At 46.1% G+C, this 18,419-nt stretch overlaps 1 protein-coding gene across 3 annotated transcripts in view; it reads left to right on the forward strand.

The window, feature by feature from the left end:
- Positions 1 to 1,690: 1,690 nt before the first annotated feature.
- Positions 1,691 to 18,419, forward strand: part of Cat (Catalase) — a 57,973-nt gene continuing 41,244 nt past the window's right edge. For 2 of the 3 annotated variants that reach the window (XR_012824405.1, XM_075674388.1), the window contains exon 1: positions 1,691 to 2,003. Coding sequence is in view for 2 of the 3 variants with exons in the window: in XM_075674388.1 (XP_075530503.1) it covers positions 1,950 to 2,003 (54 nt within the window). In the remaining variant the exon portion in view is untranslated. The remainder of the gene's footprint in view (positions 2,004 to 18,419) is intronic. The other variant, XM_075674389.1, reaches the window with a different exon arrangement.

The following is an 18,419-nucleotide window of genomic DNA, read 5'->3' on the forward strand; positions in this document are numbered from 1 at the left end:
GAGATCAAAGATCAAAAAGAGATAACGGAAAAAGGCCAGAGTACAATATATGTATGGTAAAACCTCCTCAGCTGAAACAGGCTAGGCGACTATCTGTAACCTCCGCGTTTCAAAGGAAATGTCAGTAGAAATCATTATGATCATCATCATTTTCGAACCTAAGTTCCCTGCTCCACCTGCCCTGCCCTCGTGTATTGCAAAGGTGAATGGTTACGCGGTAAACAGGGGTAAAAGACGGCTGGAGTATTTGTGGCGTAAAGGAAGACAAGCAGAATTAATTCACATATTGCTTTTAGATGCGAAGCATTTCTTGGCGAACATTTGCCACTTTGGCAGCATCCATGTATCTATCAATCTAGCCGCCTACGTCTCGGAGCTCACTTGGCCGTTTCATTAACTTGGCAGGTGCCAAAATTGGCATAGTATGACAAGAGCGTACGAAGAACATAATGATCGGTCATGGCATGAGTTTAATGACATATGCCTCACGTAGGTCATGAAACAGCCGCCTACGTCCTGGCGCTCTCATGGTCGTTTCGTTAACTTGATAGGTGCCAAAATTGGCGTAGTATGAAAAGAGTGTATGGCGAACGTAAATGATAGGTCATGATCTGTTATGTCATGTAGGTCATGAAACAGCCGCCTACGCCTTTATATGTACCAAATTGGCGTAGTATGACAAGACTGCATGACGAACATAAATGATCTGTCATGATATGAATACCATGACATGTGTGTCATGTAGGTCCTGAAACAGCCGCATATGTCTTGGTGTTCTCATTGTCTTTTCGTTAACTTGGTATGTACCAAAAGTGGCGTAACTTGACAGGAGTGTATGACGAACATAACTGATAGGTCATGACATGAATGCCATGACATGCGTGTCACGTAGGTCCTGAAAGAGCCGCCTACGTCTTGGTGCTCTCATGGTGGTTTCGTTAACTTGATAGGCTCCCTGCACCACTGCTTCGCACAATATCGGTTCCCCACAGATCATGGGATCTGCCGGCTTTTTAGGAGAACAACTAATAAATTTATCTGAGAATCGACGGCTTGTCAACGGGAACCAATAAACTCTGCAAAAAAAGAAAGAAGCAATTATGATGAGCTTGGTACCATCCCGTTCCAAAGCAGTAGCTGATAACATTGATCTACCTATCTGATAAGCTATAGTGTGCACCTAGAGTCCAGCACTGTACTCGACAGCGGAGGATTGAGCCCGCGACATGACAGAGCACAGGAGCAGAAAAGGCCACAGCTACTGATCCACGGCGGTGGCTGCAACGCGTATAGAGAATGCAAAACGGTATTATAGCTTTACGTGCTTAGCTTACAATTTCCACAAAAGAAAACGGTAAACTCGCACTGGACGGCGTATCTGTCTACGGGGAGGCGTTAGCTTTTTACGCGAGACACAGCCTCCGTGGCAGGGCGTCGCTGGAGATAACCGGGAGCCGGTCTGGGGGGGCAGGGTGCGAAAGAAAAACAACAAACCGCGCCACGGATAGAAGCAGACGACAGCCGCGGCGGCGACGTGATCTCGCGAGAGCGCGTCTGTTCGCTTTGTCTAGCTTTGTCGCCTTGTTGCTTTGCGTCCGCTTGCCCCGTTCGCGCGCATGCGCTGCGGCCATCTTGCCCTCCCTCCAAACCTCCTCGCCGAACCGGCGTCGCGGTATAAAAGCGTCGCACGGGACAACATCTGCGAGGGAGGCGTGTTCGTAGAGTCTGCAGCCGCCGTTATTTCTTCGTCTCTCTGTAACCGGCGTGCGTGTGTGTTTTAGCACGTCAACTTTAGCGCCAACTTTCGGTTCTCCTATTTTTTTCCCGACTTTCTTCTTCCTCCTCCGACTGTCGGCTGCATTCGCCTCTTCGTCTTCTTCCCTCTCCCGGTGATTCCTTCTTCTCTGCCCGTGTTTCGAAAGTAGCCCCCGCGACATCGACCCAGCGCAATGGAACGCGACAAGGCATCCGACCAGCTCAAGGAATACAAGGAGACTCACAAGGTAAACAGGCTTTGCTTCCTCGCCGAATACTTGAAATATCTGGCATACGCTTAAGGCCCAAGGGCTATGACCTCGTCTGCGGTGCCAGCCAAAACGCAAGCGATGGCTCGACTTGATTATACATGTTCGTGCATTCATGTTTGTCCATCGCTACATAATTTCATGTGCTACCATTAATCGCTTTGCTTTGTTTGCTTGGCCGGTAGCAGTAAGGTCGAGCCGTTTTTCTGCAGGACGGTCGCGATCGTGTTTACAAGTCGCAGACCCTTTGGACTTTTCCTGTGTGTTGGAAGGACGCTCTCGCTTGAGTTGAGGAAACTTGTCACCGTTTAACGCGCACTTCCCAAGGTCGCTGCTGTCCGAGTTTCCGCGTGGAGCTTCAGTGTCGATGAGGCATCAGGCGCCCAAGATTGCTTCTGCACATCGGAAATTGTTTCCAGTGCACGTCTTTATGCATAGTAACCGGCGCAATATTGACGTAATATTCTGTAGCTGAAGTATGTCTTTTTTAGTAAACTTCACGTGGCATTAAACCGGCCATGTAGCCGTGAGCGAAAGCTTGAAGACCTCAGAGGCCGCGAATTTTTCTTCTATGGCCAAGGCATCCACACTGAAAAGCGGTACACAGCCAACGTCTGCGCGTCCGTTCAACGCACTGCCGCCTTCGACAACTGTACCAGACAAAATATTTAGTGTTTGCTGACATATCCGAGTTTGTGCTGTTCCTGTTCTACGACTTTATTTTTTGACAGTATGACAATTGTCACCGTAAGACATGGCCTTCTTCGTGCAGCCTATCCGTACACCGCTTGTAATATCCGTAAAGGGTTTCTTTTCCTGCGCACTGTACAACATCCTGCTATCCACCCGTCTCGGAGGAGGGTACCTGAAGGACTGTGTGACGGCTATAATTTTCCGCGCGCATAGTCCCCGGCTGAACAGCGCGAAAAAAAAAGAAAAGAAAAAAAAAAGATGTGCGCAGCTTGCATGCGTGCGCATACTTGCACGCAGTCTGTTATTAACCTCTGGTACGCGTATCCTTTTACTGTTGCGTGGGCCAGTTGAAAATGCCGATTCTGCGCCGTGTAGGCTTTTACTTTTCACCGTTACGTGCCTTCTCTCTCAATTTGTGCCTAGCGGTTTGGAGTCTCCCGGTGGCTAAGGCTTAGGCAAAGTCTGGCTAAGGCTAAGACTGCAGCACTAGTGTCCATGAGAGTTGCAAACAATGCTCTTTGTTATATTTACAGCGTTGGTTATAGTAGTACAGGTGCAGATACAACACTAAGTGCAACAGGGGAACTGTAGTCGGAACTGCCTCAAAATGCCCTCTTGAGGATTCTAGGGAGCTTTACTTAAAATTTTGACCGCCGTCCTGCGCCCGTGCGTCTAGAATTAGCTGCTTCCTATGGACGCTGCAAACTGACATTGGCCACAGTTTTCCCGTGTTTTAATTATATTTTTTTTTGTGTGTGCACCTGTACATAAATTAGCCTCAAATTTGTTCTGGCTTCAAACGGCTTTGTCTTTGCACATTCATCATTCTGGACGAAATGTTGCATTACAAATCGGCGATTTGCAATAACTACGCATGTGTGCAGTATTGTAGCCTTTCGCAGTTAGGTAAATCGTTGTAAAGAAAGTCGGGAGAACATCTAGACCCACAAGCGCGAAAATCGGACACATCCAATACCCTATTCTCATGGTAGCTGAACGATTGGAATATTCGAGTGAATTCCCTCTAACAATTTTAGCTTCGATGGTTATGCAATGACATCATCGTGGCCGCCATCTTGGGGTACCAGAACGTCAAGAAGCTGCCTAAACAAGCAACGTTAACAGCACAACACAACTGATGCGTTTTGCACAAAGTTAAAGTTTGATAACGGTGAGACTGTAGTGATAAACAGTCGCCGTCAAAAAGCAATGCACACGGGGTGCTGATATGGTGCATTGACGTGACTGTGGCCGCCATGTTTTGGTACTAACACGGTGAAAAGCTGTCTGTTACGTCATGTGAAAGCTACTTATTTATTCACATTACCTCACAGGCCCATTGAAGGGCATTGAGTAAGGGGGCAACAGTAATTACATGACAAAAATAGCAAAGTGCTACATTCTTATACAATTTAATTACGCAACGAATTCACGTTATCACATAATGTTTCACGATTGGAGATGGATGCAATGTGACCCGGGAGACGGTTCCAATACGCAATAGCTCTTGGTAGTGGTGATGAGTTAAATGCCTGCGTTTGACAACGAATGCGCAAGAAACTAATTGCGTTGTGAATGCGACGTCGTGAAAGCTATGTCCGAAACTCGGCGCCACTGTCAACGAGCATTTGCCGCCACAGCTGGCAACATTAAAAGATTCGGCGTAAATGAAAAGCGGAGGCGCACTTCCGGCTTGCGCGTAAAACCGCCTGTTTCTTTCACCGGTGACCTTCGCGCTACAGTCCGCCGGACTCGGGTGGTTCCTTCAAGGCTGGGAATAGAAAGCTCGACGCGGTCGCCGTACAATGGCTTCACGATGCCGGTGTCAAGAAAGATAGACAAAAAAAAAAGTGGGCGGCTTTCTTCTGACAGTGGCGGCTATTCTTGCAAAAGCTAGCCTGTCAGACACGTGACCCAGGAGCGAGCCTAATTAAAAGAAATGCACGCGAACGAAAACAAGCCTCGCAGAGCCGTCGCACCTCGAATGGCATTTGAAGAGCTCGAGCGGCGTCGGTGTGCGTTAAGCGACTTGGACCGGAAGTGGCTTTGCATTCGAGGGTTGTATTGTCACGTGATACATGTATACCATGAATAACTGCGGTACAGACTTGTTCTTATAACATCTCTGCTGGCTCCTTTTCTTTCCCTGTGGTTTCCTACATTGTATAGTAAACGCGTTCGGCACAGCATCAGCATTATAGTTCGAATAGAAACGTCCGCGCTTCATTCTATACGGCAATTGGTCAACATGCCGCTGAGCAAAGCATACTTTTTTTATGACGCCACCTTTTGTACTGGGATCTAAAGCATTTACTCAAGGAGGCTCGCGTACGTATCAAACCAAAAAAAGTACCCTGGAGTATACTGGAAGTGCTGAAGGAATACACTATAAATGACGTAGGCAAGCAACCTGTTTCACGCAGCTTCAAATACTTTAACACAAAAAAGTGCGTCAATTTTAGCGGGAACTTTCGTTTCTCACTTTCTTGCTGCTATTCGAGTAAAATAGTCTGTTGATGGCCTTTTTTTCATCACTTTACGGACAAGAAAAATGTTGTATATAGGTCATTCTATTACGGGAGGAACTTTTACGTACTTACTGACCACATTTTACAGGGAGTGTAGGAAAGTCGTGCTGCGATGCGATTGTAACGGATCATACTGTATGCAGGGTGTCCCACGTAACTTGAAACTATAAAAATAGGCAAAATGACACGTAGCTCGACAGAACCAAGTTAATGTTGTGTGGCGTTCCTTGAATATACTCGGATAATTTTTTTTAAAATTCCGGCTGATTAGACAATTAGTCTTATTTAATTAATCAACTTCTAAAACAATGTCACTCGATGGAAAGTATCAACGAGAAAATTGTCGAGCTACATGAAACACTCCCGATGCAGCTTTTTGTTGTGCAGTATACTTGTTACATAAGTGTTTTTTCCGAGCGTGAACGAAGCCCGCAAATCGCAAGCAACACCCGCCGTGGTTGCTCAGTGGCTATGGTGTTGGGCTGCTGAGCACGAGGTCGCGGGATCGAATCCCGGCCACGGCGGCCGCATTTCTATGGGGGCGAAATGCGAAAACACCCGTGTGCTTAGATTTAGGTGCACGTTAAAGAACCCCAGGTGGTCGAAATTTCCGGAGTCCTCCACTACGGCGTGCCTCATAATCAGAAAGTGGTTTTGGCACGTAAAACCCCAAATATTATTATTATTAATCGCACGCAAAATTGCCGCGCGACTGGCCGCTCGAGGCGCCTTGCGTGTATTCGTGGGATTCTTTCACCCTCGGAAAAGCACTCTTATGTAGCGCGCATCGAACAGAAAGCTGTATCGGTAGTTTGTCATCTTGCTCCACTATTTTCTCTTACACTTTTCATCTACTTATATTTGAGAAGCTCATTGATTACGAAGAATTCTCCTATTAGGCGGAATGAAAATAATAATCGGAGTATCTCCACACTCTAAAACAACACCCTTTGGGCCGTATCTTGCCACACAATAAACGTCATCTGTGTTGTCCCTATTTCCTTTTAACGCTGCGAGTTCGTTACTTCCCAGTAACGAACGGCATGCGTGTTATCAGCATGACATGGCGTTGCCGACAGGAAAGTAGCGGGCGCGGCATTTTCAGGAAAGGAAACGCAAGCAAGGCATATAACGATTATTGTTCTGTGGCAGATATACACCCCAGTGGGTGTACCTTTGTCTGAGAGTGGAAGCGACGGTAAGCATTACCTTGGTTCTGCCCAGCCACGTGGCATTTGCACATTCTTAATGCTTGGCTCAAGTTGCGTGGGACACACTGCAGATCAGCACTCTACATAAAACACATATGAGGAACGACACAGCGCCCGCACTATGCGCGGCACATTCGAGCATGAGCTCTACCATTGTTCGTAGCCATGGTCTGAGGACCATGGCCTGGTGGACAGCTGTATCTTGTTTTCGGAAACTGAGAATAATTGGCTCGCGCATGCGAGATCTGTCGTCTTACAGTTACGTTGGCGTTGAAGCTATACACACAAGCCTTCGTTAAGGAAAACAGGGAAACGAACAAAACTAATTTTGCTCTTACTCTTATCTTCACTTCACCCCATAGGAAATAACTGTTAAAAAAAAGAAATTAAAGATTTCCTGAATCGAAGAATATCTGTAGTTTCTATTCAAAGAAATTTGATATCGTTAGTATAGTTTTTCAGTTCTTGCTGGAAATATTGCTGGGCTCAACATTGTCCACAGATGTGTGGCCACCTGCAGCTGCGCTATGCGACCAGCTTTGTACGCTGAAACCGCTGCTGCGTTTTTTCTACGATTGTTTCAACTTGTCACTAAGCATTATTCATATTCGTAGAGCCCCAGGCCCCTATAACGTAATTCTTTCCGCTGTATTCTAGTCCTTTATCGCCGACCATTCACAACCCGCCGATATTGTTAATAACGCGGCGCAGTAAGCAATAGCTTTGGAATATATTTATTCCCGACAACGCATACACATTGACAGGAGGCAGACATAAAAGCGAGAAAGCGCTTGACGAAGCGTCCACCCCTAGAATTGTTACATTATCCCGACATCAGTTTCACGTACTCTCTGACATCGGAACGCGTGTGACAAAGGACGGGTGCCGTCACGCGAAACGGAAAATGAGCAGGATCGAAAATAATTTTACATGCTACGATGGCAACATTATCCGAGCCAGAATAGAGTTCCTGAACACTATAGCCGCAAACGACGATGTGTATAGCACAAGCCTGCGTTAACGAAGACTATTAACATGTAATGAGGTCAACATACATCTAGAAAGCTTTCTCACTTTTTTTCCAAAAGTGAGTGATATAGTAAATTGGGCAAGACGTGTACTCGTCATTAATATAAAAGGGAACGGCGAATTTTTTACTATGGTAGCTCATGATGCACGGGGTCAAACTTAGGACTTTGATACGTAACTTCATTTTCCTGTTGAACGTTTAGCCTCATTAAATACTTTTATTGAGGGAATGCGTATTTAACCTCCTATGGACTCTTTAAGTGTTCAGTTTCTTACTCATGAGTGCACTTACAAGTAGAAAGTCTTTGGGATCTGAGTCTCCGATTTGTAGCCCACAGCAAAAAGCCAAATGCGTGTTTTCTCTTTCAGTGCGACATATTGTACTCTTTCCGTGGTTATATATTCCCATTGTTAGCCAACAAGGAAATATTGGAGCTTGATTTTATTGGAGTTTACTACTTGCACGCACTTACGTACAAGCTATCGGAGCACCATAACTGGCACACTCCTCGTGGCAACATCTCCAACGTATATGTACTTTGGGCTTATCTTGGTATGCCCTCCGAGACTGCCGTCTGGTTCGAGCTCTTTATCTGTCATTCCCGTTGGCCACTCCCGTTATCAGTTGGGCGCGGCGTTTGCGACGCGTGAAGTGTTTTGTTTGCGATTACTGGCGGCGTAACTTTTATTGCTATAGCCCTGTTAGCGAAAAGACAGTTGCACATATCGCACATACCGCATATCGCACACTGAGCAAGAAAACAGCTGTTCGGTTTTGACGTCCTGTTGTGGCGGTGGGTGTTATCCTTAGGCTTTCGCTTGACGCCAAGTGTCAGGTTCTTGTCTTGCTCTCTAGTCCACACTTCACGTTTTCATAACATGAGAGAAAAGTGTGTGGATGATAGTGGAAGTCCTCTCGCGTTCACTGCCCTTGTCGGCGCTCCTTGAATGACACACCGTAGTTGTACACTGTAGACTATAGTTGTACTCTGAGCGGAAAGCGGTAACTTGTATGTATGTGCGTATTTTCACATTGTATAGGTAACGGGCACTTCTTACCTGTTATCAAAATAGCCAGCTGGCAGCTATTTTACCGGAGCGAACGCAACATTTGCAAATTAACTATTGCTGGTTGCCTGTATAGCCACAAATAATGGCAAAAAGAGTCTTAAAATATTTGTTAATGAAAGGGAAGTTTAGACGAAGCAACAATATGTAATCTGTGGCTTCAGGTGTCGCGTCAAGGCGTGTGTAACACGGTGTGTAACGCTGAAGTTCACGTGCATATTGCCTTGCAAACCCTTGGTAACATCATTGCTACCTTTACATTTTCATGTTTACGGTAACGAGCACCACCGACCTATAGAAATATGAAAAATGATCATGTTTTATAAGTTACCAAAGCTTTTTTTTTTACTGCACGGTTTGCCAAGTGGCATTAAATAGTTGCAGTGTTTAGAATGTACAGAGCGATTTACTTTTATATCTCGCTTGGCTGATCAGGAAAAAATATATCGCTAAAGCATTTATATCTTATTGAGAGAAAAACAAATGCTGATAGGACTCATTAGGCTGATTTCTATGCAATATAGTTAGTATGCAATGATGCCAAAATTCCACTGTAGTTCTTAGCTAAAGAATTATTTGGTGTTCCCTTTAACGGGGAGAACGTAATCTACTATTGCCTGACCGGCCATTAAAATTTTCTGTTTCTCTCTTGTCCTTAGAAAAATCCTGAAGTTTATTTTCGTATATTTGTGCACTGTTTCCAGATACGCACATTTTTTTTTTCTTCGCGTTTTCTTACCTTCTTCGCACCGAAAATTTCGAACACTGCTGCTGAAATTTCCGGACCCCCTCGTTATCAGATTTCTTCTGTTGAACACCCCGCGAATGCGGTAAATTGGTTGTCTCGACTTGCCAAAATAAACGACCCGTGACTGCGTTGTTGGACCGGGGTTGTTGAAGTATGGGAGAGGCCTTTGCCCTGCAGTGGGCGTAACCAGGCTGATGATGATGATGATGATGATGATGATGATGATGATGATGATGATGATGATGATGATGACTGCGTTATACGTGATCGCAGGCTGTTTTTAGGCCGTCGTGCAGGGTCTTTTGCAGGGGAAGTTCAGCCGTCGTTGGCACAGCTGTTCCCGATATAGAGTAATGAACAAAGGTATGCCGTATTGTTATTGGTGCGAAAAAATATGTATGTATACACTTAACGTCTACGTTTATAAAGCTGCCGTCTTCAAGTTTGTGTAAACTTGGTATTTGTTAAAATGTATAATACAGAGCAGGCCCCACTGTTCAGTCGGGGGAAACCTCCTCTTACGACACGTCCAAAATGTACGTTTAGAAACGGAGGCTCCAGATTACTCGACAATGATCAAAAATAATTTACTTCGTGGATTATAGACATTTAAGCACATCAGTAACAGTAGTAGTTCGGTAATGGCTCTGTAACACCAAAAGTACCCGAACAGTGTTGCACAGAAACAACAGATTTTACAGGCGATAAAAAATTACAATCGCTCTTATTGCGATGAAGCATCTGCAGTTACAGGTTACTATATTTTAATTATGTAACCTAATCGGGTAACACGTTCAGTATTGTTCATTATGGGCACGTTTGCCTCCAGGAGGACAAACATGAATACCATTCTGTTGGCGCAATCTCGCTTTACACGTACTTCAGTTAATGGTACTCGCACTTGCCTACATTTTTAAATTTCGAGCTAGCTACCCATTCCGCGTTTTTTATCCCTCTTGCGTTCTTTTCTCGGCATCTATTACACCTAGAGCAAGGTGACAAGACTATCGGCTAACCTATACAATTATCGTAACTTTCTCTTACACGTGCGTTTTGTGACCTTCCTTGCCATACGTTCTTGGTATATGTAAAGTTACTTGACGATGCGTAGACAATCCTGGTTTGAACAGCTCGACGGTGACGTAAGAGGCTATTGTCTATTTTCGTAGCTCTGAAGACTGCGATATATATTCTGCCTTATGACATTTCGGCCTTGCAGTATTCTTCTTCTTTAACAGGTGGTATTTGGATGCGAGTACCATTTTTCTGTTCTTTTTCTTTACACGATATAGAGCGTGCTATTTTTGTCTGTACAGTAAGTGCTCTGAACGATGAAAACTGTATCAGATGTTTTACTTTAGTTCGAATGGATTTATGGAACATCGCATGCAGCACGTAGTGCATATCGGCCTTTCAGGTGCCTTACCTGAAGAGGCCGAAACACACGAAAGATCGCAATGTCGGGGTAGCAAATTATTCATATTAACTTTATTTGTTTTATTCGTATCATTAGGCATGTTTCCATTTTGAAACGTGTTTACTACGGCTGGAATCGCTTTATATAGGTCTCGGTTTCCAAAATCTGTATGCTATATAAAAGATCCATTAACGTTCCAGTTAAGGTCGTCCTGAATTGCTACTGACCTTTAGGGATATTTTGCTTCATTGTATGTATACTGGATAGCACATTTTAGGGACTGCCAATACGAACGGGATTCTTGGGACATGTTACACAAATAAGTAATATTTTTGACTAGCTCCTTCAAGAGTATACAATTTCCGCACGTTTTCCAGAAATCTGCCCGAAAGGACGGAACAGTGCTATTTCGAATTTAAGTACGCCTGTCCGAATTCAACACGCAAAAAAAGTGCACCCGCCACTATTTGAGGACAAAGCCCCGGTATAACATTGCTGATATACCGGGGACTCGTCCTCAAATAGTGGCGGTATCCGCCCTAGCTTGGATGTTTTCATATTTTTCTTTCCGTCAGCTTTAAGGACGAGTTCAGTCGGAGTAAGCCTCGAATTCAGAAATGCAGAATGCATCGTGCCTTCGGCGCACATGCAAACCTTGGGTGGCCGAAATTTCTCCGTGCGGTGTCTCCCATAATCCACGGTGCAGTTTCAGGAAGCAACCATCCGATTTCTGTTAACTTCTGTGATCTAGTTCTCTAAATGTACTCGTGTGCATGTGTGTAATCTCCCAGCACGTCGTTACAGTTCTGTTCTCATGCAGGAATGAGACGCGTTCTGACGACAACCAACTTCGCACTGAATGCCTTTCGTTTCGAAACCAACGGGTTCTTCTTGCAGCTCGCATGCGTTGATACGGTATTTCTTTCGGCTGCACACACGTCACATTTCTCAAGTCTCAACTGACAGGCCGGAGAAAAAATACGAAACAAGCGATGTCGTGTTGCCCTACGACTAACATTCGACAAGATATAAAAAATGCTACGACGCGTTTTCTTCGAAGTCGCGTAGCGGCTTTGTCGCAGGTGCATGCAGTTTTCAAAGCGTGCGGTACCTAATGCTAAGTCCGTTTCTTGTTTTTTTTACAACTGGTTCATATATCTTGGAGCACCGCACAAAAGTCAAAGTGCGACTTTTCATCCATGAACTGTCACGCGTGAATGTAACGGCGTCGGGAAAGCAGAACAGATCTTGGCACTGATTTACGTGACACCTGCAATGCGTGAAGTGATTGGGCTTTCGGTAGCGCTCCATACACAGAACAAAAATTAAGGCATCAGCTTTGGAATGCGCAGGGAGGGGATGCTTGCGTCAACATCGGCAGCGTGTTGCAGAATGATGCTTACTAGATATAGGCACACTGGAGAAGCAGGCAGCTATCGAACTAATTGAACAGTAAGAATGTGAAATCCGAAGGAAGTTCTGAATTCAAAGGGTGGCGCCCTATTGCTTGAAGCCAGTTCAGGTTGTGATAGTAATGGAGCCTTAGTACTAAGTCGGCGCTCTACCATCTTCATTTTGACGTCTAATTCCAGCAGAATAATCTTTTATGGTTGTTAGGCATCGTACCACTTGCGTTTCCTTTTGTAGTATATAGATGAAATGTCCACATTCTGCAGCACTGAATGCTGGTGAAATATTGTCCCTAGGGGCACAGAGCCATGTCAGCAGCACCACCTCTAATCCGCTGCGTCGGACATCGTCTATTAACGAGATCTGAAATCCATCGGTCTGGCTGTCTTCGGCTATTCTGATTTATTTACCTTTTTTTTTGTGTAAGTATTCCAGTAATCCTCGGTCCCATACTTTAGTCCGTTGATTTCAATTTGCAGCTCAGCATCTGCTTCACATAGCATCTGCTTCACATAGCATCTGCTTCACATAGCATCTGCTTCACATAGCATCCGTGTGGGCTAGCTATACAGCTACGTAATCTGGTCACGTGCACTCAACGCTATATTGACTGCTCCATTTTGTTTTTTTAGCGCCGTTTTTCCCTATTCTCCCTTCCTCTAACTTGGCGCGTGTGTGTCAGCGAATTAGAGCCCTTGTTGCTCCAACTCCAGTCAGCCGTGTCTTTCCCTTGGGCATTTTATCCACTTAGTTAGAAATCTTTCTAGTGTCAGTGTCTAATTTCGTATGCCATTCTGTCGGGCTCCCTTTACTCAGGCTCGAATGGTCTGGTCAAATGCACTAATGAACCTTGTCTCTTTACCAAAGGGCATCTAATCAATGCGACAGATCGTGCCTTGCGCTAACCCATCTGGTAAGCGACATGTTAGTGCAGGTTTGTCGATGACGCGCCAACCACATAATCATTCTCCTCGCGTACAGCCACGACCACCTGCCTTCCGATATCATCGCCTCGGCCGACGCAACGCGAAAAAAAAAAATGGCGCCGGCCTTGTCCGCCCAGTGTGTGGTGGTCAGTGGCCCGCCCTTCCATTCCGTGCCTGTTGGTCGAGTCCGTACGAACCCACGTGACCGTGCGACTGCGGTGTCCGGCTGTGTTTCACATTGACAGCGTCCTTCGGAGGAGCGTTCAAGATACAAAGCTGCGTGCGGTCCTCCTCGGTCACTTCACGTGGAACTGAAAGCCAGAAAAGAAAAAAGAAAATCTGAGGAGGTGCTTCTCTTAAAACGCCCGTCTCTAGATACTGTTGTCTGCTGGAAAAGCACGGACCTCCGCTCGGTCCATTGTCTCGCCTCGGCGTGTCCTTGCGTCGGCACGAACAATGCGCGGACTCGACATGCGCCTTGCGAGACCGTATAGACGTGCCCCTGTAGATCTGTGGCGCCTAGTCTCCAAGCATTCACTATACTGAGACTTTGGACTCAATACAATAGTGGATTCGCTGTTGCTGTGCATTTATACGCAGACTCGACGAAGAACGCCTCTCTTCTTTCTTTGCCTTTTTAAAAGGTCCTCCAATGAAGCAAAAATGAACCTTCCCTTCAGAAATCAGATTCTGTTAAAGCAATCCAGGCTGTTACACTAAGAGCAAATCTTCCGGAACAGCTTCCTGCTCACTGAACGTCACCTATTAATCGGGTCTGATCGCAGTAGCGTACGCGCCCAAGAAATTCAAGCCACCTAATCCTCACTTCCAGTCCTGCGTGTGCGTGTTGGCAAGCTAGTTCTGCGTTTGCGACGCGGCTGGTAATGTACGTCTTGCACGAGTGAGGCCAGTACCGCGGAAGGCATTATAACGCAGCTTGACGCATTTCCCGCTCAGCACCTACAAATAATTAACGGGTAATTGCTGTACCCGGCATGTTTACTTGTTTAGTTTCGATTTCGCTTCATTTCGCAACTGCGCCTCTTTTCCTCCCCCTCCCGGCGCCGCACTCGTTCCGTGTACTTGCTTGCCGGAGTACTTCTCTTCGCCAATACTCTCGTTTAATCAAATCGTTTTTTTTTCCCGGACGATTAGTTGACGTACACTGCAACATTCAGTGAAGGCGTAGTAGTTGCGTGGCTGGGGCTGCTCGGTGTTCGTGGCAGTTCCAGCGTTACGCAACTTATCCTCGAACCGTTCAAATCCGGCCGCCACATACGCCATTCCCCCCCAAGTCGCGCTCGGCTTGTCAGTCGCGAGGAGGCCAGACTGACCACCTCCTTTCCCGCAGGGCCCGTGTGTGCGGTGACCGTTCACTGCACGTCCGCCCGGCCCCGCGCGGTTTGTGAATGGTACACATACAGCCTCGAGACAGGCTAGCGTTTTGCATGTCTACACCTGTCCAGCGCTCACGACAGGGTATCTATACACGTTGCATGGGAAGGTCCTCCTGTATGCCGCTCTCTCGATCCTCCTTATCTGTGCCAGGTGGCGTTGACCCCCCCCCCCCCCTTTTTTTTTTGTTCTTTCTCCGGCCGGTGATTGGTTCGTTGCGTGCGTTGTTTTCTAGGCCGCGTCCGGTTTGTCGGCGATCCTTCGAGGCGTTCTTTCCCGCCACACTCGTGCGACGAGCGTCTGTCGATAAGTTGCGGTTTATACATACGTATGCTATATACAGTTTCAGCGAACACTTTCAAATTTTTTAAAGATTGCCTGTAGCAGATATCAACATTCTGGTTCATGAGCTGGTCTACACGAAGCTGCGGACAATGATTGCACAAAAAATTGAGATGCGAAATCCGCTAATTAATAAAAAGTCCACTAATTAGGTTAAATTATGGCCCATTATGCAATTTACAAATTCTGGCCGTGGAGTTCGCAAGGTGGATCCACTTAGAACGAATTTTCAAGATAACACCATTTTCGAGTTAAGTTCCCGAAGTTCGCGGAGAAATGCATTGGCATTCCAGTTAAGTTGTTAACAAAACGTCGCTACATGCACTGCAGCACACAAGTAACTGGAACGCCAATGCATTTCTCCGCAAAGTTCGGGAATTTATAACTCGAAACTGGTGTTATCTTGAGAATTCGTTCTAAGTGGATCCGCCTTGCGAACTCCACGGCTAGAATTTGTAAATTGCAATATGGCTCATAATTACTTAACTTAATTAGTGGATTTTTATTAATTAGTCGATTTCCCATCAATTTTTCTGCAAGCATTTTCCGCCGCTTTGAGTAGACCAGCTCATGAACTAGAATGTTGATATCTGCTATAGGTAACTTTTAAAGATTTTTAAACGTGTTCGCTGAAACATCCTGTATGTATCTACATGCAGATATACCGCGGCCAGTTGCGCGGCGATCTTGCGCGTATTTGCGGGCTTCGTTCACGCTCGGAAAAAACTTCTGCAGCACATATTGATCAGCAGAAAGCTGTGTCGGGAGTTTCTGATGCTGCTCTACAATTTTCTCACTGACACTTCCCATCTAACTAATACTTCAGGAGTTGATTAAGACTAGATATGCAATTAGGTGGAAAGACAAATATGCTCAGTATCTCCAAGCGACGGCAAACATAACATTGGTTCTGTCTAGCTATGTACGTGACATTTGCATATCTTTAAATCTTGGTGCATAATAGTTCGGACACCCTGTATATAACATCACTTTGTCGTGGACACACTCGATATACAGCAATTCATACACTACTATACTGAAAACCTAGTAGCATAAACATACCGGGAAATGAAAAGGGAAATTAACGTAAGACAAACCTTACTCCATGTTTGCTGTACACTTTTTCAGCCTCTTTAAAGTCGTCTTATCTACAGGCTCATTTATTCACAATAATACGTGTATAGATTGCGCTCCAAGGATTTGTGTGGCGGTTAAAGTCGTTATATTACACAAGTGAATAAGCTGGGATGAATAATATAAAGTATAAGGTAAAGCTTGTAACATAAAGTAGTCTAACCAGCTCAATCGTAAGTAAGGGTTCAAACAAGCGCTGTTTAGTGAAGCGGACACTGCAGTTCTAGATTAGAAAGTTCCTTCTTTCCTTGCCATCTGAAAAGACAAAGAACCTGCGCATAAACGACCATTTTCGAGTGATCCACTCTAACGAGGTGATTAGTTAGCGCTTGTACTTCGAACTTTGCGTTGCGACTGTGTTTATTTGCGTCACCTTGTAACAGGTGTGTCTAACGCACTGGGCCATTAAATAACTTTTACGATTTAAGATCCGCTGCATGACAACCGCACATGCAGCAAGCAGTTAGGCCTACCTCCTCGCGTGGAAAACAGAGTATTAAAAATTCTCGACTGCTGCAATGTACAAGCGCAGGCCTTCGGACGAGGTCGATCGCCCGGTCTAAGCACGGCCGACGCAGGCGAGCACTGCAGGTATCGGCGAAGAGGCGTGGCAGGGTAGGCATTTCAAATATGTATGTACAGCGAAAAACACGTTGGAATGCGGTTCGCCGGCGAGAGACTGCAACGCCGTCGCCACGGGCGAACGAAGCGATGCCAACGGCCAAATCAGTCGCAAAAGCGCCGTTGAAACCGCGCTTCGTTATTTGTTTCTGCGTACCACTGCTTTTACAGCTGTGGGCAGATGTTGGCAATGACGGTCAAGGATATTTCGCAGCGCATGCGCGAGTGTCACAGCGTCGGAAGTATCGACTGCGTCGCCGCGTTTCTGTCGCCCACTTAGCATATTAAAATGGCGGTGTCGGATCGTGGTCCTAAGTGCATGGCAAGGTTGCCAGAACTTGCTGCAGTTTGCAGGTAGCAAACTTGCGCGTCTGCTGGGTTGGTCGCCGCAGTGGCTATGGCGGCTCGCTGCTGAACGCAGGTTACGCGTTCGAGTCCCGGCTTTCCGCGGCCCCATTCCCGTAACAGCGGTAGCCGCTTGTGCACCACGTGTTCCGTGCATATTAAAGAACCCGGCCCAGCTAGTCTATATCAAACTCCCAAGAGTTAAAGCATCCGTCATATATCCCGTGCTAAGTTCTTTCTGACGTTATAGGTTATCAGCAATAGCTTCACCAATCGGGAATCATTGTTTTAACATAGTTGCAGTGTCCCGTTTCCTTTCGGCGCACAATGTACGGCAGACGTCAAGTCTAGGGATCACATGATGTGAAAAACAAAAACAAAAGCGGGATATTTAACCCACCTGCGAACGCCTCTTCATGCACATAAATGAGCAGCTTGTGCTACAACATGTGCAAACAGCACATCCTTTTGCGGTTGTGCTGGCTACACATACCGTCACAAAGTGCTCGGCCATGCGCCCTTTCCTCAGATCCCTATGTCGTCCGTCAACTTTCGACGCCGACTACATATGTTAAACGTCCGCTTCGTGCAGGCTGTCCCAGGTCTCTCTCTCTCTACGGGGACGTTCAACCCGATCGATTATCGCCGCGTGCCTCGAACGCCTCGACGCGATCGCATAATCCATCTAACCCCGAGCACCGCCGCATCTTGGGCCCCCCAATTCTACTTCAAGGCCTCGCCGCCTTCTCATGAAGACCTCGCCGCCTTCGCCGCCCTCTCTTTCGTCGCTTAGACGCGGGTAATAGTTTCATTTACTGCGCGATATCTGCACACGGCGTGGCCGACATACATTGCACCGTGCCGCGCAAGCCACTTCGCCCCGTGAAAACGACGACGACCGTTTATCGACAACGATCGCGTTCTCGAAGCGAGCCCTGTGGCTTGGTCTAAAAAAAAAACAAAGTCGAAACATCCGGAGCTATTTCTGTGCACATCCGCCCACACCAGCTGCATACTGAGAGCCGCTCTAACAGCGAGGCTGCACTTGTGGCTTCGGCGAACCAAATATGTTCCGCCGAAAGGGGAGATAAAAACACTTGATCGAAGAAACGCAGCTAAAGTATGGCATCTGAAAAAAAAAACATCCCAAAGTTCCCATGCGAATCAAAGTACTTGCTATTCGATTCGACTATTCACTATCCGGAATTTCCACATTTTTCGTTTCTGTTCGACAATAATGATTATGAACATTTATTGGGCCTCTCCTACGGTATAGAGATCGAAGCAAGTGAGGACATTGCTCAATGATTCTGCAGCAAAACAGTCGCAGTTGTTGCGCCGTGGCACCAATAACTGACCGAATGTGCGATGATAACCTATAATGCTTCGCTTTTAGGAACCCTGTATATCAATTTGTGGTCTCGATTTATGCAAATCAATTAACCGGCATCTACGTTTGCATTCCGTCCCAACGATTTTGTGTGAAATTGCTTGTCAACTGTAGAAATCCATCTTCCGTGTGCAGCTG

This window comes from Dermacentor variabilis, chromosome 11, assembly GCF_050947875.1.
Source record: "Dermacentor variabilis isolate Ectoservices chromosome 11, ASM5094787v1, whole genome shotgun sequence".
Lineage (NCBI taxonomy): Eukaryota > Metazoa > Arthropoda > Arachnida > Ixodida > Ixodidae > Dermacentor > Dermacentor variabilis.